This window comes from Labrus mixtus, chromosome 1 (genome assembly GCF_963584025.1).
Source record: "Labrus mixtus chromosome 1, fLabMix1.1, whole genome shotgun sequence".
Taxonomy (NCBI): domain Eukaryota; kingdom Metazoa; phylum Chordata; class Actinopteri; order Labriformes; family Labridae; genus Labrus; species Labrus mixtus.
The window spans coordinates 18,115,163-18,139,819 of record NC_083612.1 but is presented as its reverse complement, the minus strand read 5'-3'; the positions used below and the strand labels follow the sequence as shown (position 1 = coordinate 18,139,819).

The 24,657-nt window shown below is 38.6% G+C and overlaps 3 protein-coding genes and 1 long non-coding RNA gene across 4 annotated transcripts in view; 3 read left to right on the top strand and 1 right to left on the bottom strand.

The window, feature by feature from the left end:
* The window catches only part of LOC132973056 (ephrin type-A receptor 6-like), a 50,404-nt gene extending 45,472 nt beyond the window's left edge, over positions 1-4,932 (top strand). The window contains exons 13-20 of the mRNA XM_061036266.1: positions 917-1,042; positions 1,844-2,029; positions 2,123-2,184; positions 2,279-2,488; positions 2,588-2,737; positions 2,842-3,035; positions 3,763-3,912; positions 4,157-4,932. Coding sequence (XP_060892249.1) covers positions 917-1,042; positions 1,844-2,029; positions 2,123-2,184; positions 2,279-2,488; positions 2,588-2,737; positions 2,842-3,035; positions 3,763-3,912; positions 4,157-4,271 — 1,193 coding nt within the window. The 3' untranslated portion in view covers positions 4,272-4,932. The remainder of the gene's footprint in view (positions 1-916; positions 1,043-1,843; positions 2,030-2,122; positions 2,185-2,278; positions 2,489-2,587; positions 2,738-2,841; positions 3,036-3,762; positions 3,913-4,156) is intronic.
* A 987-nt stretch (positions 4,933-5,919) lies between these two features.
* Positions 5,920-11,345, top strand: arl6 (ADP-ribosylation factor-like 6). The gene is made up of 8 exons (XM_061036246.1): positions 5,920-6,090; positions 6,959-7,112; positions 7,298-7,359; positions 7,530-7,598; positions 7,683-7,777; positions 8,004-8,133; positions 10,052-10,107; positions 10,738-11,345. The coding sequence occupies exons 2-8, from the start codon at positions 6,975-6,977 to the stop codon at positions 10,761-10,763; spliced, it is 576 nt and encodes a 191-aa protein (XP_060892229.1). The 5' UTR covers positions 5,920-6,090; positions 6,959-6,974; the 3' UTR covers positions 10,764-11,345.
* Positions 11,346-12,119: 774 nt separating this feature from the next.
* On the bottom strand, positions 12,120-12,511 carry LOC132973050 (uncharacterized). The gene is made up of 2 exons (XR_009672963.1): positions 12,332-12,511; positions 12,120-12,285 (listed from the first exon to the last, which is right to left on the bottom strand). It is a non-coding gene; the product is annotated as an uncharacterized LOC132973050 (long non-coding RNA).
* A 3,397-nt stretch (positions 12,512-15,908) lies between these two features.
* On the top strand, positions 15,909-23,846 carry slc5a7a (solute carrier family 5 member 7a). The gene is made up of 9 exons (XM_061036235.1): positions 15,909-16,085; positions 16,883-17,108; positions 17,488-17,601; positions 17,822-17,977; positions 18,095-18,243; positions 18,537-18,680; positions 19,703-19,856; positions 20,542-20,759; positions 20,913-23,846. Exons 2-9 carry the CDS (start codon positions 16,925-16,927, stop codon positions 21,582-21,584), a joined length of 1,791 nt encoding a protein of 596 aa, XP_060892218.1. The 5' UTR covers positions 15,909-16,085; positions 16,883-16,924; the 3' UTR covers positions 21,585-23,846.
* Positions 23,847-24,657: the final 811 nt, after the last annotated feature.

The following is a 24,657-nucleotide window of genomic DNA, read 5'->3' as shown; positions in this document are numbered from 1 at the left end:
AGCCTCAGCCAGCTGAATACTGTCTGCCTGCTATGTCTTTTTGCATGCTGCTCTGGGCCATTTTTTTTATTTTTTTTATCCTTTTTTTTTCTACATCCCTTGAAAAAAAAAAACCCAGAAAATCTTTACAGTGTAATGGAAGCACAGTGCATTAATTATGGCCTCATGCTGTTAAGGCAAGAATCAACCCCTCCAGCACTATCTTAAAAAAAAAACTGGAACACTATATGCTCCGATATAACAGAGTTTACTGCAGGGCTGTAGTCCAAAGATAACATAACACTTTATGCAAGGAAAATGTTAAAATGAAAGTTTAATTCTGCACTTGTATTTACGATTAAGAAAATGACAACAATGTGGTTCACAAAACACACAGAAAAAAAAAAGATGTTAAAGACAATGACTTTGCCTGTTATGCATGTTGAAAAGTTAAGAGATAAAAGCTTATTTGATTCAAAATAAGTTGAGTTTTAGAGGAGCATTTCAAGGACTCAGATGAAGGAGACTGTTGTTCAAAGCTACAACTTGTGTTGCACTGGTTCTCTTGTGTTTTAATGCCATCTCTAGTAAAAGGAATGCAAACTCTGATATGATATTATGCATGTAATATTCAAATTTTTTTATATTAATATTCATTTTTCCATCTTAGAACTCTAAAAAAAACTCCATATTTTCATTGATATTATACTGTTAGTGTAGCCAACAGAGCCACAAAAAGCGTCTTTGAAGTCTTACAGTGTCACTGGACATCTCTATAAATATCTGTGTCTTTATCTGTATTCACCCTGTTACTTCTATCATGTCCTTACATACTGTATTGCTGCAGTGCAACTGTGTGGGCATTTCAAAGTTTCATGCTCCAAATATTGTAAGATCATACTGTATACTAACTGTTGTTGTTTTTCTTCTCTTTCAGTCCCGTTCTCTGGGATAAAGACGTATGTGGATCCAGACACTTATGAAGACCCCACTCAGGCTGTGGAGGAATTTGCCAAAGAGATAGAGCCCTCATACATTTGCATTGAGAGGGTGATTGGTGCAGGTAAAATAGGAACATGCATGTGGACACTGAATGTATAGACATGTATTAACTTCTGCTGTTTGCTGTTTTTCCTGTTTTTACAAAAGGAGAAACATTGGTGTTACTTGTGTGCAAGCCGAGTAAGCAGAAGTTTTTACAATGCATGACGAGCAGGCAGACGATATTTTCAAAGCACTTATATCAATCTAGGTATTATTCTCTGTATTAATAGCAGGGATTACACAGGGATATTGAAGTGTCCTAGTGACGGATGTCTAGCACTTGTTACGGTGAAGTGAGCACATTTTATGTTGAGTAACATTTTTTATTTTATGAGAAATGTTAAACCTCATAAAGTGCAGATTTTAAACCTTTATAGCCTCTCTTAGCAAGCTGATTTAAAAGTAATTTATTGTATTGTGCCTCAAAGGGACAAAGTCAGTGCTGACACCAGTGAATAATTGTGTTTGATGGTTCATTAAATTGAACAGCTTGTGTCTGCTATTTACACCGTCGAGGAATTATGAAGGTGCCTCTCAGATATCTACTACCTGTATCGTCGACTCCACCTTGTGGAGACTGTTTGTGTTGCACGGGCAAGGCAGCAAGCCACGTAACACCACTGTGCCCATAGTTATCTGTTGTTTGATTGGATTTAACAAATGTCAGACACACCTTATATTCTTTTTAAATTAGCACTTCCTCAAGAACAGGGAGCATTATGATACAGTAGATATAAACTACTTGGGATAAGTCGCTAAAAATATATAAAAGATAACAAACACCCTTTTGGGGTTTTTTTTGTTGTTTTTTTTTACACAGGTGAATTTGGAGAAGTGTGTAGTGGTCGGTTGCGTATACCAGGAAGGATGGATATCGCTGTGGCAATAAAGACACTTAAAGGTGGCTACATGGACCAGCAGAGGAGAGACTTCTTGCGTGAGGCTTCAATCATGGGACAGTTTAACAACCCCAACATCATCAGGCTGGAGGGAGTGGTCACAAAAAGTAAGCTCTAAATATGTCTTTGTCTTTATGTGTTTGTTTATAGACTCTTTTTTTTTTTTTTCATTTAAAACATGCACTTAATCATTTCCTCAGGCAGACCGGTCATGATAGTGGTTGAGTACATGGAGAATGGAGCGCTGGATTCTTTCCTCCGGGTAAGACATGTGCATGTTCCCACTACTACACCTGTATTCTTCTGTGATTCTTTTCCCTCATTTATCCTATATGTCTTCCCTCTTCGACATGCAGACACGTGATGGTCAGTTCACAGTCCTTCAGCTGGTCGGCATGCTGCGCGGCATCGCGGTGGGCATGACCTACCTCTCAGAGATGGGATACATTCACAGAGACTTAGCTGCTCGCAACATCTTGGTAGACGAGAACCTGGTTTGTAAGGTGTCTGATTTTGGCATGTCCAGGATCCTTGAAGACGACAGTGAAGCAGCCTACACTGCTACTGTGAGTTTAGATCTGACTGTCACTGCAGGATCACAGAGTTATTGAAGTTAGAAATGTTGAATATCGCTAATCCTCTTCTATGTTACTGTTTTGTGTCAGGGAGGAAAGATACCGATACGCTGGACAGCACCAGAGGCCATCGCTTACGGCAAATTCTCTTCATCTAGTGATGTTTGGAGCTATGGTATTGTCATGTGGGAAGTGATGTCATATGGGGAGAGGCCCTACTGGGAGATGTCCAATCAAGATGTAAGCCCCTGATCACATTAAACTCTTTAACACTAAAGCATGCTCAGCATAGACACATTAAATGTTGTTGTTATTTGTTTTTAACCTGCTGATGTCCATCTCAGGTGATTTTATCCATTGAAGAAGGCTACCGTCTTCCTGCACCCATGGGCTGCCCTGTCACCCTGCACCAGCTGATGTTGCACTGCTGGCAGAAAGAGTCTGGCCAGCGTCCACACTTCAACAACGTGCTCTCTTTCCTGGATAAACTCATCATCAATCCCAGCAACCTGCTCACTCTGGTCAATGATATGCAGAGGTAAAGTATCACTGGAAAAGGATCCAACTGGTTGTTTTTCTGGTTGACTGAAAACTTTACAACACTACAGGACCTGGGTTCAGATCCCGGACGAGCCCCCTATTTGCCATGACCGGCTCAAAGGCCATGCCAAATAAATGGAGAGATTTCAAAATAACTATTTTTTTAATTTAATTATGCTGATTTATTTATTTTAAAAAAATGAATTAAATTGAAAAAGGGATGAGGTTTGGGTGTCAGTAGAATCAGAAGTTTAATTGAGTGGGTGTGTGAAAAGTCTATTGTGCATGTGTTGGATGGAAAAGGAAGATGAAGTAACAAGTCACCTTCCAATTACATGTACCTGCAACACAAAAGAGGAGGCACAACCTAACGATTTTTATTTCCTACTCAACTGGCAGCTATTGCTTTCAGTGTCTGTAGTGTGTGATGAGGCAAGGCAGGTTTATCTACACAGCAGACACAGACACAAGTAAATTCAAAGTGCTTTATAGAAGCACAAAAGGACATTAAGTTTTAGACAGGAGGAACACTTACATTTCAATGCTCTGTACTATACCAGGAGATGATAATTCTGACTTTAATTAATTAGCTCTGCAGGTGTCTGCATCCTCATTTTCATACCAAACTAGAAAAATTAAATCATTTTTCTTTGCAGTTTTTTTCAAATATTTTCTATTCAGCTCAGCAATATGCCAACCTTATCCCTAATTTTCTGTTTTCACAGTTTCCCCGACTCCCCAGAGGACTTGCCAGACTATCCTCTCTTCATCTCTATCGGCGACTGGCTTGACTCCATCAAAATGAGCCAGTATAAGAACAACTTCCTTGCAGCAGGATACACAACCCTGGATTCCATTTCAACCATGAGCATAGAGTGAGTGAAGCCAAATTAAACTGAGTGCAGCTACAGCTTCAAACAGCAAAATAAAAGGACACAAAGTAGCATCAAAGGATGAGAAAAAATGGCCAAATTGTATTCAAATTGATACCTCTATAAAGCTTTGTCAAGAAACATGAGCACAGTTTGTGTTTATCATGTACTGTAGCAGTCTTTTTTTTAGATATGATGATGCACTATTTTTCATTTGAAATATTTATCTTTTTTTTTTTCCTGTCAGCGACATCCGGCGTATCGGGATCTGTTTGATCGGTCACCAGAGGAGAATCATAAGCAGCATACAGTCGCTCCGCCTGCAGCTTCACCACATTCAACAGAGTGGCTTTCAAGTGTGAGAGCACGGCACAAAGACAGACTGTGTGCACACAATGACCAGGAAACAAACCAGAGTTTCTTGGCATCAACATTCAACTAATTGCACAAACACCAGACTGTTAGGTGTAGCAGGAAACCCACAGGCTGCTTGTGTGAGAGTGGTCAGCCCGCGAGGCCACATGTGGTCTGGCTCATATGCACTCATCTCAATCATCTTATGGATCATTATCATCAATACAGCCTCCACAACAACCAACCTCTGTCAGCGTTGGCCGAATGCGGTCTCTTTATTATCTCAGCAAATACTAGCATTCACTTGAATTTAGGACTTCTTTTCTCTAGTGTCTGTTCAAGTGTTCACCGATACCTCTTCTCTTTCCAAGTGACAATCCAACAGTTTTTGACTTTGAATGGTCTCAAGTCTGTTACCTCAAGGCCAGAGAAGATGTGGATATGATATAGACGGTATGGTATTAAGAAAACAATGTTCCAGTAATAAAGATTGACAGAATGGTATATACAATCATGTTTTTTGGACTGAAGACCGCTGAATGTCTAAAGATTTTATAGAAATGTACATTCTATCCTCATGATAATGCAGTATGTCTTGTACAAAAAGTCTTGTGAAAGTTGTATGTTTTATTCAGTATGTTTGTTCCTTAATAAACAACCCTATTTTAATACTTTGTTTTCACTCAGACTTTAAACCACCGCCCGAAAGACATCATCGCTCTCTCTTCAAAGCGAACTGTTAATTCCACATTGCACATGCACATTAACACACAAGCAAACAATCAATCAATCAATCTATTTTTATTTGTATAGCGTCAACTCATGACAAGTGTTATCTCGAGACACTTTACAAAAAGCAGGTAAAATACCTTACTCTTTGTCTGTTAACATTACAAAAGAGCAGGTAAAAAGACCATACTCATTGTTATGTTACAAAAAGCAGGTAAAAGACCTTACTTATTGCTATATTACAAAGACCCGGCCTATCCATCATGAGCACTTTAGCAAAGCAGCAAAAGTTACAGTGGTAAGAAAAAACTGCCTTATTAAAAGGCAGAAATCTTCGGCCGGATCCCCGGCTCATAACGAAACAGCCTTCACAGGCCTAGACTGCGCCGGGCTTGGAAAGGGATAGGGGGGAGAGATGGGATAACAAGGTTTCCATGGTTGCACATGTTCTCTCTCAAACACACACACATGCACAAGAACAATGCGCACTTAATTGTCACTCAAGAGACTAACACGTTTTCTGGACATGAAGAATTGCCAGGTGAGTTTGTCAATCAGGTGCTTAAGGAAGGTTGCAGATGAAAAAAGCTAAAAGACAATGACAAAATACAGCTTACACACAGGTCTCACATTGTATGCCAACAGGTCTTTTTTTTCCAAAGCAGGTTTTTCATTTCAATTTAACACATTACAATTGACTTTTATTGTCATTAGAGGTTTGTTTTACAAAAAAGGTTTGCATTTTTCATGGGCAGATAAGTTATACATTTATAATACTGCACACTACAATAATTGATGTGAGACTCAACTGTGCTGTACGTCAACTATAACACGTTTATGGTGAATGAAACATTACAGCCACATTGCCTTTCCAAGGCTGCAGTGTCCTTGTATGGCCTGCAGGTGTCAGTCTTGAGCCGAAACACTGGTCTCCCAGCAACACCGTGTAAATAACAAGCTGCTCCTCTGTAGTGTTGGCTAGTGAGCATGAGAGAGTGGAGGAGAAATGAATGAAACATTGGTTTGACTCTGGTTTTTTTTTTTTGAGCTAGCTTATCGAAGAGTTGAGGGTAAGAAAGATCCCACGGCTATTTACAGGTAAGGCCCACCTCTACCGAAACTGTCTGTGTTAATACAAGAGGACGATAACTAGCTGTAACGTCGGAAGCTAGCGTGGTAGCTTCAAATATCGCGTTAAAACGTCAAGCTAAGCAAGTTGGCTTTTGACTTGTATTCCCATATCTATCGCTGTTTTGAAATATAAATGCAAAAGGAAGTGAATACGAGAGAGAGAGTGCGTATAAACTTAGCAACCTGACGTAATTAGCAGCTAAAGGTTAGCAGGCTAACAACAAGAGATTAACTATATAGCTGTAAGCGAGTGTTAATTACTCGAGAACCCACTAAGAGCCCACTAAGCATGTTAGCTTGAGCTACATTTAGCAAATAAAAGTCGACATAATGCCATTTGTGCAGAGCTGCGACGAGCCTTGTTAAGATAATAAACACAAACGTCCTCTCTGACATGTTGTACTTGGGGTGTAAGGTGAAAAGTACGGATGGGTAGATGATGATTCTGATTATGATGATGAAGGTCAGCTAATGTGAATTACAAGAAAACTAGTGGAGCCTCAGCCAAGTCTGGTGCCTTTTCACGAGAGAAGGGAAGTCAGTTCACTGCAGCGAGTAACCATTAGTAGCTAAATCATCAGTTGTGTGAAAGAAAGACTTAGTTTGTCTCATGAGAATAGATTTTAAAAAGCTTAGTTAGAAGAAGTTAATGTTAGAGATGGAGCCGTGTTTTGTGCATGTTCTGTTTTGATCTCATGTAGAAGTCATATCAGACTGATTTTGAACCCAGAGGAAGTGCAAAACCCATGCTTGGTAGAGTTTATGACCTGTCCAACAACTGAGAAAGCCTCGAGAAGATGCTGTCATCTAACCATGCATGTCTGTTTTCTTGTAGATCAGACTGGCTGCTGATGGTTGTTGGCAATCAAATGGGGCTTTTTGACAAGTTGGCAGGATGGCTGGGGTTGAAGAAAGGGGTGAATGTGCTGTGTCTTGGTCTGGACAACAGTGGAAAAACTACGATTATCAACCAACTCAAGCCCTCTAATGTAAGTCTATTTAAGTCTCTCTACAGAGTTGCTGTGACTGATCGAAGTCAGATAGCGTTATTTAGTCATAGCTTAGTCATAACCAATGTTAGACATTTTTATTTATTCTCAAAGGTAGTCACAATATTAATGACTCAACTTTTTCATTTCTTTATCATTTTCAACATATTGTATTTGTTTTACAGGCCCAGGCACAAGACATTGTTCCAACTATTGGCTTCAGCATAGAGAAGTTCAAGACTTCCAGGTAGTTGTTCATTATAAAACAACAAGTTTATGGGCATTTTCTAACACTTGTGAAACATTTTTTAAGAGTATGAGTGTTAATTTTAAAGCAGGTTTGATAAACTATGCTGTGTTTTTCTCCTACTCAGTATACTCTGAATGAGAGCATTAAAGACTTTACTTTTCTTGTAGTCTTTCCTTCACAGTGTTTGACATGTCTGGTCAAGGCAGATACAGAAACCTTTGGGAACACTACTACAAGTGAGTGCACCATTTCCATTAAAACACACGTCATATTTGCCACAATATACATGATCATTTCTGCAATCTTTTTGTGTTTCTCAGGGAAGGCCAGGCAATCATATTTGTCATTGACAGTGCTGACAAACTGAGGATGGTGGTGGCCAAAGAAGAACTGGACACATTACTAAACCATCCTGGTATGTACAAATACATTAAACATGAGTCTTGATTTAAGTTTGAATTTCTGTTTTGCTGCTGTATCTCTTTCTGACTGAATTATTTATTTTTTGCAATAGACTAATTTCATTTTTATTTTTCAGATATGTCTATGCTCTGACGATTGCCTCTCATCAGTGGATACGATTGGTATTACTGATTTATCAAACTCAATTACTGAACTCATCCATCTCCCTCTCTCTATAGATATTAAACACAGGAGGATTCCCATCCTGTTCTTTGCCAACAAGATGGATGTCAGGGATGCTTTGTCTTCAGTCAAAGTCTCACAGCTGCTCTGTTTGGACAACATCAAAGACAAACCCTGGCACATCTGGTATGAACGAACACTGCACTTGTTTGCTTTAAGTAGCTACAGTATGAGGAAGTTAAATGTATAATGTGAGGGTATTGGCTGACAATTTGTGGACATTGTAAGTCTTAACTCTTGTTGATCTTATTCTGTAACTGCGTGCATAGTATTCTGACAAGGTCAAAACACTCCAGCAACACTTGTAGTATGAAGACCAACTTTGTTAACTTTATTAGACCGGCGTGTTTCATCAGGGTCATGGCCTGAACCACGTAGAGAAGCTATGGAGTATTGTCAAGAGGAAAATGAGAGACCAATACAAAGGAGCTAAAGGCTGCTATCAAGGTTCAGAAGTACAGGGTTAAGTTTCCACAGTCAGTGATTTGGGGTGCCATGTTATCTGCTGGTGTTGGCCCACTGTGTTTTATCCAGTTCAGAGTCAACGTAGCGGTCTACCAGGAGATTTTAGAGCACTTCATACATCTGTCCGCTGACAAGCTTTATGGAGATGCTGATTAACTTTTGAAGTTTTGTCACCTGCCCACAATCCCAAAACTACCAGTAACTGGTTTTCTGACCATGGTATCACGATGCTTGATTGGCCAGCCAAGTCACCTGACCTGAACCCCATAAAGAATCTATGGCGTATTGTCAAGAAGAAGAAGAGAGAGACACTAGACCAAACAATATAGACCAGCTGAAGGACGATATCACAGCAACCTGAGCTTCCATAACGCCTCAGCAGTGTCACACACTGATTGCCTTCATGCCAAGCTTCACTGATGCAGTTATTAGTGCAAAAGGACCCCACTAAATATTAAGTGCCTAAATGGACATGCTTTCAGAAAACTCGACAATTCAGTATTATAATTTTTCTTTTTCTTGGTCTTGTGTAATATTTTAACAATTTGAGATCCTTTTTATTTTCATGAGCTGTACTCATCAAGATTAAAACAAAACAAGGCCTGAAACATTTCACTTTATGTCTAATGAATCTAGAAAATATGAAAGTTTCACTTTTTGAATTAAATAACAAAAGAAATGAACTTTTTCATAATATTCAAATTATATAAGCTGCGCATGTATATATGGCAGGATGTGACAAAGCTCACTCATAAAGTTGGAATAACACTTTAATATAAGGGTACATTCATTAACATTAGTTAAGGCATTATTAAGCCTTAACTAATGGTTACTAACAGTTAACTAGGGGAGAGAGAGAGAGCAAAGTAAAAGAGAGAAAATCTCCTGAATCAGGACACCACAAATCAGTGGGAAATGTTCACACGAGGATTATAAACAGGAGAACTTTGTGTGACTTCTTTTGTTAATGATTTGTTGAATAAATGATCCTGAAGATGAAGACATCAGGGTGTAAAAAAAAAACATCTTGGAAATACTGGATTGTGCAAACGATTGAAATCAACAGCCAGAAACCGTCACATCTTGAATGCAACTGTATGTTTAATACATGGTACATTTCAATTAACCGTACACAAACTGCTCACTTTCAACAAGCTCCAATGACCAATGGAAACTAGCCCAAACCCAAGCTTAAACAAAAGTGAATTTTACATTAAACATACTATAGATAATCAGACAATAAAAACAGTCCGATATTTTTCGTCAATATCAAACTATTTCAAGATATAGTCAGTAGCTTTTTCCAATAAAAAATCTATCTATCTAGTAATCATTTATTAAGGGTGTTCATGTTAACTACGGTATTAATTAATACATTATTTAATCCTTATTAAGGACGCTATTGTATTAATTAATACCGTAGTTAACATGAACACCCTTAATAAATGATTACTAGACATATTAGTTAACTGTTAGTAACCATTAGTTAAGGCTTAATAATGCCTTAACTAATGTTAATTAATGTACCCTTATTGTAAAGTGTTATCCCTTTTAAATAATCTGTGCTAATATGTTTCAGCGCCACAGACGCCCTGAAAGGAGAAGGTTTACAGGAAGGAGTCGACTGGTTACAAGGTATGAGATGAGAATGAATATACATTAAATTGAGAGTGTGAGTGTAATTTTGTGTTCAGTTAACAATGCAGTCTTTGTTCACCCCCCATCATCATCATCTTGTTTTCTTTTTGTTATGTTCATTCACATCCTTCCATAGAACAAATTATACAGTGAGTACTGGGTGTTTTGTGAGTGTTTCTGTGTTGTAGTAGAGGACTGTAAAGAATGTCTCTGTGCTACATAAACACTGTGAAGCTATTAAGGAGCTCAGGCTTTCAGATACACAAACAGTCTGTGATCAGAAACAGTCCTTCCCTAGAAACTCTTTGTTGCTTTGGCTTCCCTCTTAGCTATTTGGCTTCCCAATGCATCTCATTTAAATCAAAGATGCCCCAAGAAAGCTGTTACTGATTTCTGATATGAAGTTCATAAAGGTATACTTTACCTAAAGTCTGTACCTTTTAATATCAAAAGCTCAAATTTAAATGATTAAAGATGGCTGTGTTGAACCTTAGTAGTGGTTAGGCTGAAATTTACAGCATTTAGATTGTAGATCACTTCACAACCTGTTCCTGCACCTTTATCCAGTTCCAACTGCTCAATTATTTCTTTCCACAATGGTTAACTGCATTCCTCGTGTTTTTCCAGATCAAATAAAGACGATGAGAACGTGAGGGCATGAGGGCATGAGGTCGAACACATCAGAAGAAGAAGACAGATCCTCTAGAGGGTTTTATGAAAGTCCTGTTTCCAGAGGTACCATAGGGAAAGTCATGTTTTTAATGCAGTGTCTGGGTGGTTCTTGGATAAGGGTGGTTCACCCAAATATGAGGGTGTAATTCCATTCTCTGGTACCAGTTATGCCAATAAAATCCATCAAACGATAGTGCTAAGTCAATAAGAAACCAATTGGAAACAAATCCGTACTTTTCAGTAAAAGCATTATGAGTTAACTTGATGAACACAGCTCTCCCAATGCAGTCAAATGTGTAGATCATTATTTTATCCATTTATATTATTACTCCCAGTTCTCAATATCTATGTGCAACAGGTGCTGACTTTATTTTTAAGGGAGCATGAATAGCTAAGATCGGATTTGGAAAATACATTTTGTTGGGCGGTGTGATACTCTGCATGCTTTAGCCCTCAGACAATCTGTGTGTCAGCTTCTCTGAAGAGACAGCATGTAAACTCAAGGTCTTTTCCCCTTCATCTTCAGCTTACAAATATAAACATTAAATATGTTTTAAGCCTTTTGTGCTAGGGTCATATTCATCTCTTAAAAGCGTTGATTTTCAATTGTATGGCAACACCACATCAATTCGCGTGAATACATCTATTAACATTTGCTGCCAAAGTCTCTGCCTCTCCCAAGCCTTTTAGCATCAGACAGCTTTCTTTTAAAAACATTTTGGAAATAATGTCAAGTAGACAGAATCTGAATGTAATGGGGTAATACAAACAAAATGACCTGCAAGATATGTCCTTTTAAAGCCATGTCAAACTCGTGCCAGACAACTCAACTTTTTCCCTCTTTTTTGGATGTCTTTTTTTAGTGTGTTAACATAAATTATTAGAGGTGTTTGAAGCAACACAGCAAGTTTGTTTAGAAAAAAAAAATCCTTGACTGCTCCAGTCAAAGACGGCCCTATGAGGTCAACAATTACCAACAAACTGACCCAATAAAATAACATAACACAAATTTTAAAAGGTCAAAACCAAGGGATTTATTTTAAGGCGCACACATACAGAACTAAGTCACAGGGTTAGGGTTAGTCATCAGTTAAGACTGAATTAACAAAACACACAAACATAACAGAAGAACAAATTCCCTGTCTGAAAGGCTTGAAATAGTAGTCACAAGCTCACATGCTTCTGATTGACAAACCAGTGAATCATCCTGGGAAGAGATGAGAAAACACAACAGAAAGGGGAAACTTACAACCATAACACATTCCACACATTTACATCTAAAGTGAAGGTAAGTTATAGAATCATTTTACCGTCACATTAGAAAAAATCCCTCTATCTTCCCTCCTGCTGATACTTGATGTTGCTGTATACCTGTTGTGTAGATGTCACTTTCGTTTGAGTGGCTGTGCATATTTAACAACAGATGATATTTTCTCCCTGAACCCACTATGTTTATTTTTGTAGATTTTGGAACTGTTGGCTAAGTGCACATGTCTAGCTTAGCTTTGATGAATGTTACAATGACTGTCAAGTATCCTGCAGTACTTACTTTAAAATCAAAACTTCTCTTTACTAAACTTCATTTCAACTAGTGTTCTTATTTTTGCCTTATTTCATTTCTCAAAGAAAAAAAATGAACTGTCATCAAAGTCAATGCTTCTTAGATTTCAGTCATGCTACTTCAGTGATTCAATGACACAATAGAAAGAAAAAAAAAACATCTACTCAGACTGCACGACCCTTTGATCCTCTTCTCCATTCACTGACTAAAAGCTTGCATTAAAAACCACTGCTGTGTAGATCACAGTGTGTGGGCATGTTTGAGTGTTGTCGAGCAACAGTTTTTGTCAAGTTTCATATAAAACAAGCTTCATAGGAAAGAAAACGTATTTCTACTGTTTTTGACGTGTGTCATGAAGAACGACTGACAAACTTGCACAATCAGATTTTTTATATCATATACGTTATGGAATCTATATAGTATGTATCATCTGTAAAATGATCTATTAACTAAAAACTATACCAGAAGAAAAAAAATTATTTTAGCTCTCTAAAAAACTTATCAGTCTAGGTTTACTCATCTGTCCTAACACATGTAGTCCTTCTCACTTTCATCATTGGACAACACAGCAGATATACTTTAGGATGTTTGACTGACATTAGGTCCACAATTTCTCTTTGAAACAGGTTTTGTTCGTCATTGAAAATAATAACTGTTGAATTGTGCAAATGAATTGGACAAAGATCATTTGAGCGTTTGTGAATTTAGTTTAAGTCATGATTGAATGAAAAACCAAATCTTGTGTTTTCTGGCCATTTCAACAGATTCAATCCAGAGAAAACTTCACAGATCTATAAGAAAAATCTTTCATATATTTAAGTACTTTTTATATAGATGCAAAAGTTAAAAAAAATGTTAAAAGTTCTGCTTTTTGTCGCTGTCAGGCAGTTTTCCAGTTACAACTCTTAAAACTGTGTATCATTGTACTGTACACACTCTTAAAACTGTGTATCATTGTACTGTACACACTCTTAAAACTGTGTATCATTGTACTGTACACACTCTTAAAACTGTGTATCATTGTACTGTACACACTCTTAAAACTGTGTATCATTGTACTATTGTGGCTTGGCGAGGAGACATTTCCAGTGAGAGGTGGTACAGGAGGTTTTTTATTGCCGACTCATACCAGTGTCCTCATGGACATTGTCATTTTTGCACTTACACTGAGGGAAGCCCTGGTCCAAAAGATTCTCATCCTACCCATAGTGGCTCTAAGGACACTACATTGATTTATGATATTTAGTCTGTTACTTACTGTAGGAATTTCAGAAGTGATTTAGTGGGAGAAGTTTCAACTCTGTTAACGCTCCAGACATCTAACGTCATATTTTCAAACAAAGAGAAGGTCATTGTGAGATTAGGTTTTTATATCTCCTAGTCAACAAGGATCCTCTGAGCACAGGTTCACTTTAGTATCAGAGTGGTTGTAGGTTATTTTGTCAAGCTGTACTTAATGAGCTGTATATCATTTGTAGAATACATTGTATGTGTTACATTTCAAAGAATAAAATATATAATATCTGTAAACTATCGTCTCTCTTTCTCTGTGTGTGTGTGTGTGTGTGTGTGTGTGTGTGTGTGTGTGTGTGTGTGTGTGTGTGTGTGTGTGTGTGTGTGTGTGTGTGTGTGTGTGTGTGTGTGTGTGTGTGTGTGTGTGTGTGTGTGTGTGTGTGTGTGTGTGTGTGTGTGTGTGTGTGTGTGTGTGTGTGTGTGTGTGTGTGTGTGTGCGCGCGTCTCGCTCTCTCTTTCTCTCACAAACATCTTGAGCACTGCCAGCGACAGCTGCTCATTAAACCTCGAGTCCTTGGGCTCTGAATATAAACATTCATTTCTACAAGTTATGAGGACTCATATTTCAACACTTTGCAACTGGCTGTATATTTTTCTTAACTGAGTGTGGTTATTATGTTTACATACAGTATGTGATCATGATGTGATGACATTTTGGAGCAACATGTGTGTGGGGGGGTTTAATCATCAAGACACAAACACATACAGGCACACATTCAGTTTGTATGGTTTGAAAAAGTGTTTGGGTTGTGTTCCAGCCATCTGTCAAACACGCAGTTAAAAACCTTTCCAGCTGTCTTTCCGGATGTTTTACATTTTGGCTTCAGTATTACACAGAATCACTTGTCAGATGTCAAACAAAATCTGATTCAAATCAACCCTGTTCTAATTACTACTCATATGAATTTTATTTCTTTATAGTAAAATGTTTGATTAATTGATTTTTTTTAATTTGACACCCTAAGGGCACAGAAAAGATAACAGTTTATCCTTTATCCTGAATTAGATGCAAAGTATTTCTCATTTTACAAGCCACATCATCAGAAGAAAATAAATGCTCCTTACAGAGACAAACAATTTACAGTACAACTCCTCAGTTAGTGGGGAGTGATATTTGTTAAATAACAAAAATAAGAAATACATATTGCATTTCAAAAGGAAAGAGCCAGCAGGGGAATCTATGACTACAAAGACATCAAAACATTAATGTAATAAAACATATTATTAAAATTGACCTTAAGAAAAACATCACACATTATGTTGAAGTCATTTCCACAAAAAAGTCTAGTAAGCGGATCTGCAGAAGTATAAACGTGATGATCATTTGGCCTCTGTCCATGGTGCTGATTAGGCTCTACGGCCAGTAGGGGGCGCCGTGCGCGTCAAATGGTTAAAATAAGATTGTTAACTTCTCCCGTGGCGAGTGCACACCTCAGCCATCTACTGCAAATAAGCCCTCCATCACACTGGATGAGCGTGTTTGTCTCAATACCGATAATGTGTGTTTGTGTGTGTGCGCACCGGGCTTTATTTTCAAAGTCAGACTGTATCATTAAATCTCTCCGCTGCTCCTCAGGATCCATCCTAATTGGGTGCCTGTCAGATTTGACAAGAGGAGCCTAGATTAAACGACTTCAGGCAGTGGAGGCCATTAAGTAGACACAGTTCATTGATATGTACCGTGAAGGGAAAGTGACAGACACAGTACACCTAAATGATTTCTAATTGCTCAGAGGTGTGCAGTTTATTGGAAAGCTTCCATATTGGGCCCAAAAGAAGAAAAAGTGGATCGTTTTTTGTTCACCCAGTGCTGAAAATAGGTGTGAGTGAGGTCAGTTATTTCTTCAGAAAGGTTTCACTCCGCAGAGCACAGAGGGCATCCACAGACGCGCAAAAACTGTTGCTGGTGAGCAAAGTTAATTGCGGTTGTAAGGTAAAATGCCGGCAGGCGGGAGAGTGACAGCGGATAAAAGGCCACAAGAAGTACGGCTGCGCAATTAGGCGCCTGTTACGCACAGAGTTTGCAGGAGCAAGTGCCGCGTGAAGCTCAAAATTCTCCAACAAACGATCGATGATTTAGCGTGTAAATATTCAAGATTACAATTCATGTCGTTATTTTTCTAAGTTAAGGTCCTTCTCTGTTATTGAGCAGAGGAATGTCTTCCCCTGTCCTCCAGTCAGACGAGCCAGTACACTGTGACGTGTTTTCATGCAAGCAGCTCATTAAGAGAGACATTTGGTTTCTCTGACGTGTGTATCAGTCCTCTGACGGCACCTGCCCCCTTATAAGCCTCAGTAAGTCACCCGGGAGACCTCCACCAGCGTTTCACTTGACTGTTCCTGGCGCTGCAAAAAGGGAGGACTGGGGCTTTTAATAAATCCGTCAAACTGTTCTGCTCACCGTTTCCTGCCTCAGGTGCCCCAGCACATGACTCTAAAAGTACTTGAGGTAAGTGTTGCATGTTTTTCAAGCTTTAGCAAAGAATCTAGTGGACTTTTATCAATTGTCATTTCAGAGGAGGATATCTTTTTATCATTTTTAGTGAGGTTATTTTGTAAGAGTTGATTATTCACGATATCATTTTGATAAGGTTGTCTCCAACTAAGGGTTGTTAAACTTAAATCATGGATGTTGTGCGTAATTCGATTTTTACGCGCGTGTATCCGGATTGAAGGACAAGAGAGATAGAGGAGAGACAAAAAGTAGGATGAAAAACGAACAAAATGTTTGCAAAGACAATAACATGTTACTTTTTTTTCAATTCGTGCACATTTCTGTTGTAATGTAGAGAATTATTTTTCATTTGTGCCCCCAGAATATGTTTGGCAGCAGCTACATGTCAGTGCCTGAAATAATATGGGAACAATAAATCAAACATTATCGAGCTTCCAGGTTACTTTCAAATAATGTATTTTTTTAAAACTTACTGATATCTTCATGATTTAAAGTGGAGATCACAGATTTGAAAGTCATGTGTAGGAAAGACAGCTTCCAGAGCCTCAGGAGCGCATGAATACTGAATTCTTAGAGAAACGTCTTTCCTCTGGACAATTATCGTTTTATCTGATCCAGCTGAACCGTAATGAAGAACATAATTAATTGAATTTCAAGCCCACCTAATAAATACAAAGTGAGCATATTTTACAATACCAAAATTGCCGGAAGCATGAAATAAAGTGCTAAATAGTTATTAAAAAAAATCTTGTTCTACATATCTGACCATTTAGTCTCCGTGCGCCCTGCAGGTCTCCATGCCCTCCTGTTCCTAGCGACAGCCCGGTGCGACAATGACCATCCATGTAGAGGGGCTTGTGGCTATCGCGCTCTTCTATATGCTCATCCTGTTCGTGGGCATCTGGGCGGCATGGAAGAACAAACACTCCGGGGAGGCGGAGGGCACCGACCGCAGCGAAACCATCATGGTCGGAGGGAGAGACATTGGATTATTTGTCGGAGGTTTTACTATGACAGGTAAAGTCTGTATTTTTGTAAATGTGGCTTTTAAGTTGCTATGACTGTGTACATTAACTTCAAATGTAGTCTACAGGTTAAAGAATTTTAATATTTTCTATAACATGAAGTTGAAAATACTGAACATTTTGTAATGAATAACTTGTTTCTATTCGGTTTTTTTTTTTGGTTTTTCTTTTTTTAAATGAGTGCAAGCATTTTGTTAGAGGTCACTCTACCAGCTTTGGCCTGGACGACAATATTCAAAATTTGCTTCTTAGTTAAAGAATAAGTGTTTTTATTAATATGTGTTTAAACAGAAATGCCTAATAGATGTTATTTGAAGATAATACTATCTCCAGTGGTGACATTTTTGTATGTGTGTGTGTGTGACATTCAGCGACCTGGGTTGGAGGTGGATACATCAATGGCACAGCTGAATATGTGTATTTACCTGATTATGGTTTGGCTTGGGCGCAAGCTCCCTTTGGATACGCCCTCAGTCTTGTCGTGGGTGAGTGGAGTAATGTGTTGGTCATTTTTTAAATACATATTGAGGATTTGCGCATCAGATATGTTTCTACACATTGACACTGAAAATCCCTCACACATTATTTTATGATGTATATATGTACTTGTGAGTTAAAAATTTGTCAATTTGAAGTAAAAGACTAGATTTCTGAGTTCTGGATGGAGGGTGCCACAGTTCAGTGATGTGTCCCTTTTTGTCCCAGGTGGTCTTTTCTTCGCTAAGCCCATGCGCTCACGAGGTTACGTCACCATGTTGGACCCATTCCAGCAGCTGTATGGAAAACGCATGGGTGGCCTCCTCTTCATACCTGCACTGATGGGAGAGATCTTCTGGTCCGCCGCCATCTTGTCTGCTCTGGGTCAGATAAAACTTCAACCACTGCAAAAACAAAAAAAACAAAGAACCTGTGTATCTTGATTTATTTGTTCTACATGATGTAGCAGTGTAGATAACATCTGTGTGTTTATGACCTTAGGTGCGACTCTGAGCGTCATTGTGGACATCAACATTAAGATGTCCGTGGTTATCTCAGCTCTTATTGCAATCTTCTACACGCTGGTTGGAGGACTTTACTCTGTGGCCTACACTGACGTTGTGCAGCTCTTCTGTATCTTCATTGGCCTGGTAGGTTCATGCTGTGCTCAAATGAAAAGTAGACAACAGCAACTACTTAATGTAAATATACTTTGACCTTGACCTACCAAATCACTCAGAGAATGAAGCACAACATGCTATTCCAAGGGAACCCAAACATTTACAATGACATAGCAAAGATTTATTTTCTGACAAATTGAATAGAAATGCCAAGAAAGTACTTAAGTGCGATTAATGATAAACAAAAAGTCATGATAAACGTACTGCCGAAATGTGTTTGTGAATGACTATTAAGTCCTGTGCTTGTTTCTGATGGTTTCCAGTGGATCAGTGTCCCCTTTGCCTTGACCAACCAGGCCGTGTCAGACATCACTGTGACTGCAGTGAAGCAGGTGTACCAGTCGCCCTGGAGAGGCAGCATCGACAAGAGCGACACCTGGGTCTGGATTGACAACTTCTGCCTCCTGGTACAGTTACATCTCGCTTCTCCTCTCTTCCTTTTTCAGAATTCAGTCAAATAAAACCAGTGCCCTCTTTAACTGAATATATTAAGGAACTCAATTTCATCATGCTTGCCCTATTTTTTCATGAATTCAATTGTAGGTAATGAGTCAATGATAATTATGATCATTATTTACTCATTTGGTAAGTGAAAAGACGACATGAATGAGGCATTTGATTCTGGTTTGCTCTGGTTGAGGTGTCCTTGTTTTTTTAAATTCTTCGACAATGACTACAAATGGATCAATTTATACTCAATCTCTAAATAATTCTTCAATGATAATCATTGTGATAATTTGTTAAATTAATCCATTTAAAATAGAAAATTTCATTTATGTTTTTTTCCCTGGAGTTTTTGCCCATCAAAATCAAGTGTCTAATGATTGGAGTTGTTGTAGGCTTTGTAGGCAAGGCAAGGCAAGTTTATTTGTATAGCACATTTCAACAACAAGGCAATTCAAAGTGCTTCACACAAGACATCAAAAGCATCATGACAGAGGAATTAAAATAGAAAGTTTAAAAATCACTGAAATTATTAAATCTGAAAATGTGTTCAAATAAAAATCATTAAAATGAAATGAATTGAAATAAATAAAGTAAAAATATAAAAAGAGTTAAAAGTTACAGTGCAGAGTTAAAGTTTAAAATGTACTAAAATAGTTTAATGAAAGGCAGCTGTAAACAGGTGAGTCTTCAACCTGGATTTAAAGAGCTGAGAGTTTCATCAGACCTGCAGTTTTCTGGGAGTTTGCTCCAGATATGAGGAGCATAGAAACTGAACGCTGCTTCTCCGTGTTTGGTACTGACTCTGGGGACAGAGAGCAGACCTGTACCAGATGACCTGAGCGGTTTGGTTGGTTCGTAATGAATCAATAGGTCACTCACTTGTAGTAAAAAGTCTCTCAAGACAAACTTGGGATTTGGGGCTTAAAGATAAAATGTACCCACCTTAAAGAAAGGTATTTACTGGCCTGTAAATGTACCACAGATGCTGGGAGGAATACCCTGGCAGGTGTACTTCCAGAGAGTCCTCTCAGCCTCATCAGCCACCTACGCTCAAGTCCTCTCCTTCCTGGCTGCCTTCGGGTGCCTCGTCATGGCTGTGCCCTCTGTGCTCATCGGGGCCATCGGGGCCTCCACAGGTAAGAGAGTTCACACGTGAGCTTGCATATACGAACAGTCTGTGTTTGTGGGGGTCTGGAAGGGAGGCTATGGATGGGCCCATGATGCTCTTAGATCTAAGAGAGCTGGGTAAATAGCAGCTGGTTCCCCTCATCCATAATGAATCAGCAATCGGTTTAATAGTGACGCTGGTTGTGTAAATATTACATTAGAGGGAGGCGAGGGAGCAAATTAGAGGTTTGATCTCCAGATTTTAAGGCGTCACATTTCTTGGTTAACATCTGAATACATAGTTTAAAAAATAATGAACATCAGCCATCATTATAGAAATAAACAATATACATGTATATACTTTGACGATACTTATTTATCTGTATTAAATGCTATTTCTTGAAAAGAAATTTCTTGAAAAGAAATAGGATTTTCCTATTGTATTGACTCCCCTTTTAATAATGCATGTCTGATGCATTTTTAAAACTGAACTGCAATGTTTCCATTCCATTTATTGAGTAAACTGTGGCATCATTGTTTGTTATTTTTCAGTATTATGAATGTTAAATTGTAAATAATATTAATTTCTGAGATATCTGTATAAACTTGATTTCTCTTTAGATCATGTACCTTTGTCATCTCTTTATCTACGGTATGTCACACTTAACATGTACTGTCACTTTAAACACTCATTGAACTTTTTTCTGCGCCCAGACTGGAACCAGACCTCGTATGGTGCCATTCCTCCGAAAGACAAGGACCAAGCCGACATGATTCTTCCCATTGTGCTGCAACACCTTTGCCCGCCATTCGTCTCTTTCTTTGGCCTGGGCGCCGTGTCTGCTGCGGTCATGTCATCTGCCGACTCCTCCATCCTTTCGGCAAGCTCCATGTTTGCGAGAAACATCTACCAGCTTGCATTTAGACAATCGGTAAGGACATGCGATTGTGTTTTTTTCTGTTCAGGTAGCGAGTCAATTAACAGATGTCTGGCTCAGTCAACACTTAAATCTGTTTTTGTTAGCTTGTGTTTGGATGTTCTGCATACATCTCACTCCTTTTCCTACACCTCTGTTTCTCCTCAGGCGTCTGACCGTGAGATCGTATGGGTGATGCGTATCACCATCTTTGTATTTGGTGGCCTTGCCACTTTGATGGCGCTGGTAACCGGGACAGTTTATGGCCTCTGGTACCTGAGCTCGGACCTGGTTTACGTGATCATTTTCCCCCAGCTGATCAGTGTCCTCTTTGTCAAAGGCACCAACACGTACGGCTCGGTGGCTGCCTACGTGTTCGGAATGTTGTTACGAATCGGCGGAGGTGAACCCTACCTGCAGCTGCCTCCTTTCATTTACTACCCCGGCTGGACCACTGAGCAGAGGAAGCACCACATTACTGGAGACATGGAGGACGTGATTGTCCAGAAGTTCCCCTTTAAGACTGTCTCCATGCTCGCCTCTTTTCTTGGTAACGTTGCTGTCTCCTACCTGGCAAAGTACCTGTTTGAGAGCGGGAAGATTTCACACAAGTACGACTTTCTAGACGCCGTGGTGTCTAAACACAGTGGAGAAATTATGGATAAGACCACGCTTGTAACTCGTGGCAACAACATCGGGCTGTCAGAGATGGCACCCGTTAAACCGCGGCTGAGCGTGACCTTGGCGGCAGCCTTCACACGCCGTGACACGCTGGCAAAAGAAACAGTGGAAGAGGAGGAGGAGTCAAGCCCTGACTCCTCCCACCATGATGATGAATGACAAACTGAGGATGGGATTTAAAAACACAGAGACATGATGGGAACTGCCAGATAACTGGTTACTCTGTCATATATACTGGAACAAAACAAAGACTAATAGACGACAGGGGACAATGCCCCTGGAACTATGTTACCACCACATGCCGCTTTGTGGTGATTGGATAAATTCCACATGTCTGGATATATAGTGTAGCAGCTTGCTGGTCGTCTGGACATAAACTTGTCTTTCAGTGAAGTTCTTCCAACCACACATTTAATCATATAAAACTTATAGATAGTTGGGTGTATCATATTCACCTTTTTTGAACTGGTTTGGAGATTTACTTGGTTTGACTGGTTTCATTTTCTCCTCCATTCACCTTGTTTGCGCAGAAGCCATTTCTCTCGCCGTCACTCTCAACGGGAGAAACTCAAATGCTGCCATCATGTTGTACAGCTGTGTTTAGGTTCTCAAGATGTTTTAACATTTAGAGCATTCCACTGCTTCCTGACTAATCAGCAACTTACAAATGATGACAGTGATGGTGAAAATCTGTCGTGACATTGGGACCTATTTCATGGTCAACAACTTATTATACAACAAAATAGCTACCGCCAGACAACACCTATTGATAGCATGCGACCCCTTTTTTTGGTAAAATTACCGTTTGCTAAAAATGAATGCCTGTCCTGTCACATTTTGTAAGACTAATAACATCTAATGTTAGCATTCAGGTGCCAGCTAACAGTTAAGTTAGCAAGTAAGTGGCTTAAGCTAATGTTAATTGTTGTACGATACGATACACTTTATTGTCCCCTTGAGGAAATTTGTCTTGGAATCAAAGCGCTGCCAAACATTCAGCTGCTTTCACTCGAATCAGTAAATAAAAAAACAATAGAAAAACCACATCCACACATAAACAAAAAGGCACCTACCAATACAGAACAACACAACATGTATTGCACATTACCCATATTGCACAAGATCTGCAAAAACACAGCATGAGAGATACAATTACAAAGGTAAGAAAATATAAAAAGCCTACAGGGACACCATGACGCTTTTGTCTTACAGTGAAATGGGTTTTCAAATATGATGATTTTTTTTTTAATTACTCTATGCCCACCCAGAGTTTAACTGTTCACTTTCTTCTCAGCTGCTTACAGTCTGATAGCAATGAAATGATTATATTTTGTCTGATTCACTTCGTTTATAATTCTTTTAACCTGAAACACAGCAATGCTAAATCATAGCAGCATTTGAGCTTCCTGCTCGGAGTTTGACGTCTGTGGAAACCAGCCGCTGTCTGAATATGATCAATAATTCTAAAAGAGGATATGCCAAGGTATGTGTAAAATTAAAAAATAGCAATATCACATACACACTCTTGATCATCTAAAAAGAAATGATGCAATGAAAACAGGATAAATGATGGCTTTAATACTGCAGATCAAAACACTAGATTTATCTGGATTTTGATTTATACATTATTTCACAGAGTAAATGTCATAATGTTAAATCGACTTTATATAATAACTACATCCAAAAACTTAATTTTTAATTTGATAAAGTTTTGACAGGCTGTCCTGTGTAACATTTAATATTAATATAAGACACATCATGACTGTGAATCAACAAAGAAACCACCCCATGTATCATGCTGAGTAGAAAATATACGTAGTAATGGTAGTTAACTTGAAGCATTAGATCAAACTCTCTTTCCTGTCAGGTTAGCAGCAGTTTTAAACCTAGAGTCAGTGTAATTTAGTGTTTCACAAGGATCTTATATTTAACTGCCTTAACGACGCTCAGAAGAAGAGAAACTATATTTCCACAGCCGTGACTGAACTCCAGTCAGACTGCAGCGAACAAAGACTTGAAAATGAATGTAACCTCTACAGAAGATCTGAATATATCAAGTAGTGTACTTCTGCTGTTTGTGTATGTTTTGAGTTTGTGATTTTAGCAAAGTCAAACTGTATCTGCTGCAGTAACGCTGCAGGTTCTTTAAAAAAAAATCTGTTCTTGATTTGTCCTTAACAGCAGTGTAGAGATGATTTTCTTTGTCATGTGTATGTTTGTATAAATATGGAGATAAAAAAGGCTATATATATAAAAAAAAAAAAGAAGTAATGCTGGTTCAGATTGTTCATATAAGATGGAAAGGATGCTGTCTAAATGTTTATTTATTTTTGATGTCATAAAAGATGAAACAATAAAAAAGAATAAGTTATCAGGAAATATATATAAATTCTGCTTCTCTAAGGAAAAAAATGGTCTACCATATTTTCTGTTTGCTGGCTCTTGTAGAAAAGAAGTCTACGTATGAAATCTTTCCACAAAGATTGTTTAAGGGCTGTTTGGTTTTTTTTCCCAATGGAATCTAATTCTTAAACAGCAGATAATTCTTGTCCTTTAGAGATAATAGTTCACTTTCTTAAAAACAAAGTTATATGTTAGACTTTTCTTTTTTTGTGTTGTATCAGGTCCTTAAAAGTCGTCAATCTACCCTCTTAAAATTGTCAATGTTAAAAGACTCGTACATTTTTGTCCTTTAGGACTATATTTTTTTATGATTTCCTTTTCTGCATATATTTTAAGACCCATCAGATTTATTTGACGTGCACTTTGGAGAATGTTATAGGATGGTTACAGCCCATTTGAACACATTTTTTGTTTTCTTTCCAGTGTCTAATTTGAGGTTTCGTATTTTAAAATACATTGCTGCATGTTTCAGTCAAATCTAGTTGCATAAAAAAAAAAATGTCTCTCTTAACAAAAGCTAGCATTGAATTTTCAGCCAGTGGCACCTCCTTCTTGTCCGTCAGGCCCTTCAGCTATCAGGAGGTTAGACGGAGAAAGAGAACATGTCAGAAAACGTGACTGAAATTACAATCGCTTGGCTTGCATCTTTGTCCCCCCTCGATGGCCACAGTGAAAGACAGCATCTTAAAATAGCTCTCCTCTCTGGTTATTTACATTATCTTAAGTGCTGTACTCTCTCTCCAGTCCGGGACTCGGGGAGGAGCCAGTCGGGGGTGGGTGGGGTTGCTTTGGTTCATTTGGAGAATAAGGACTTGGGTGGGGGGTTTTG

Bases quoted from the DNA above. Each gene is read 5' to 3' on its own strand.
- arl6 (XM_061036246.1), top strand. From the start codon at position 6,975: ATGGTTGTTGGCAATCAAATGGGGCTTTTTGACAAGTTGGCAGGATGG. The intron at 7,599-7,682 runs GTGAGTGCACCA...TGTGTTTCTCAG, and splicing joins CTTTGGGAACACTACTACAA to GGAAGGCCAGGCAATCATAT. The intron at 10,108-10,737 runs GTATGAGATGAG...GTGTTTTTCCAG, and splicing joins AGGAGTCGACTGGTTACAAG to ATCAAATAAAGACGATGAGA.
- slc5a7a (XM_061036235.1), top strand. From the start codon at position 16,925: ATGACCATCCATGTAGAGGGGCTTGTGGCTATCGCGCTCTTCTATATG. The intron at 19,857-20,541 runs GTAAGAGAGTTC...TTCTGCGCCCAG, and splicing joins GGCCATCGGGGCCTCCACAG to ACTGGAACCAGACCTCGTAT. The intron at 20,760-20,912 runs GTAAGGACATGC...GTTTCTCCTCAG, and splicing joins AGCTTGCATTTAGACAATCG to GCGTCTGACCGTGAGATCGT.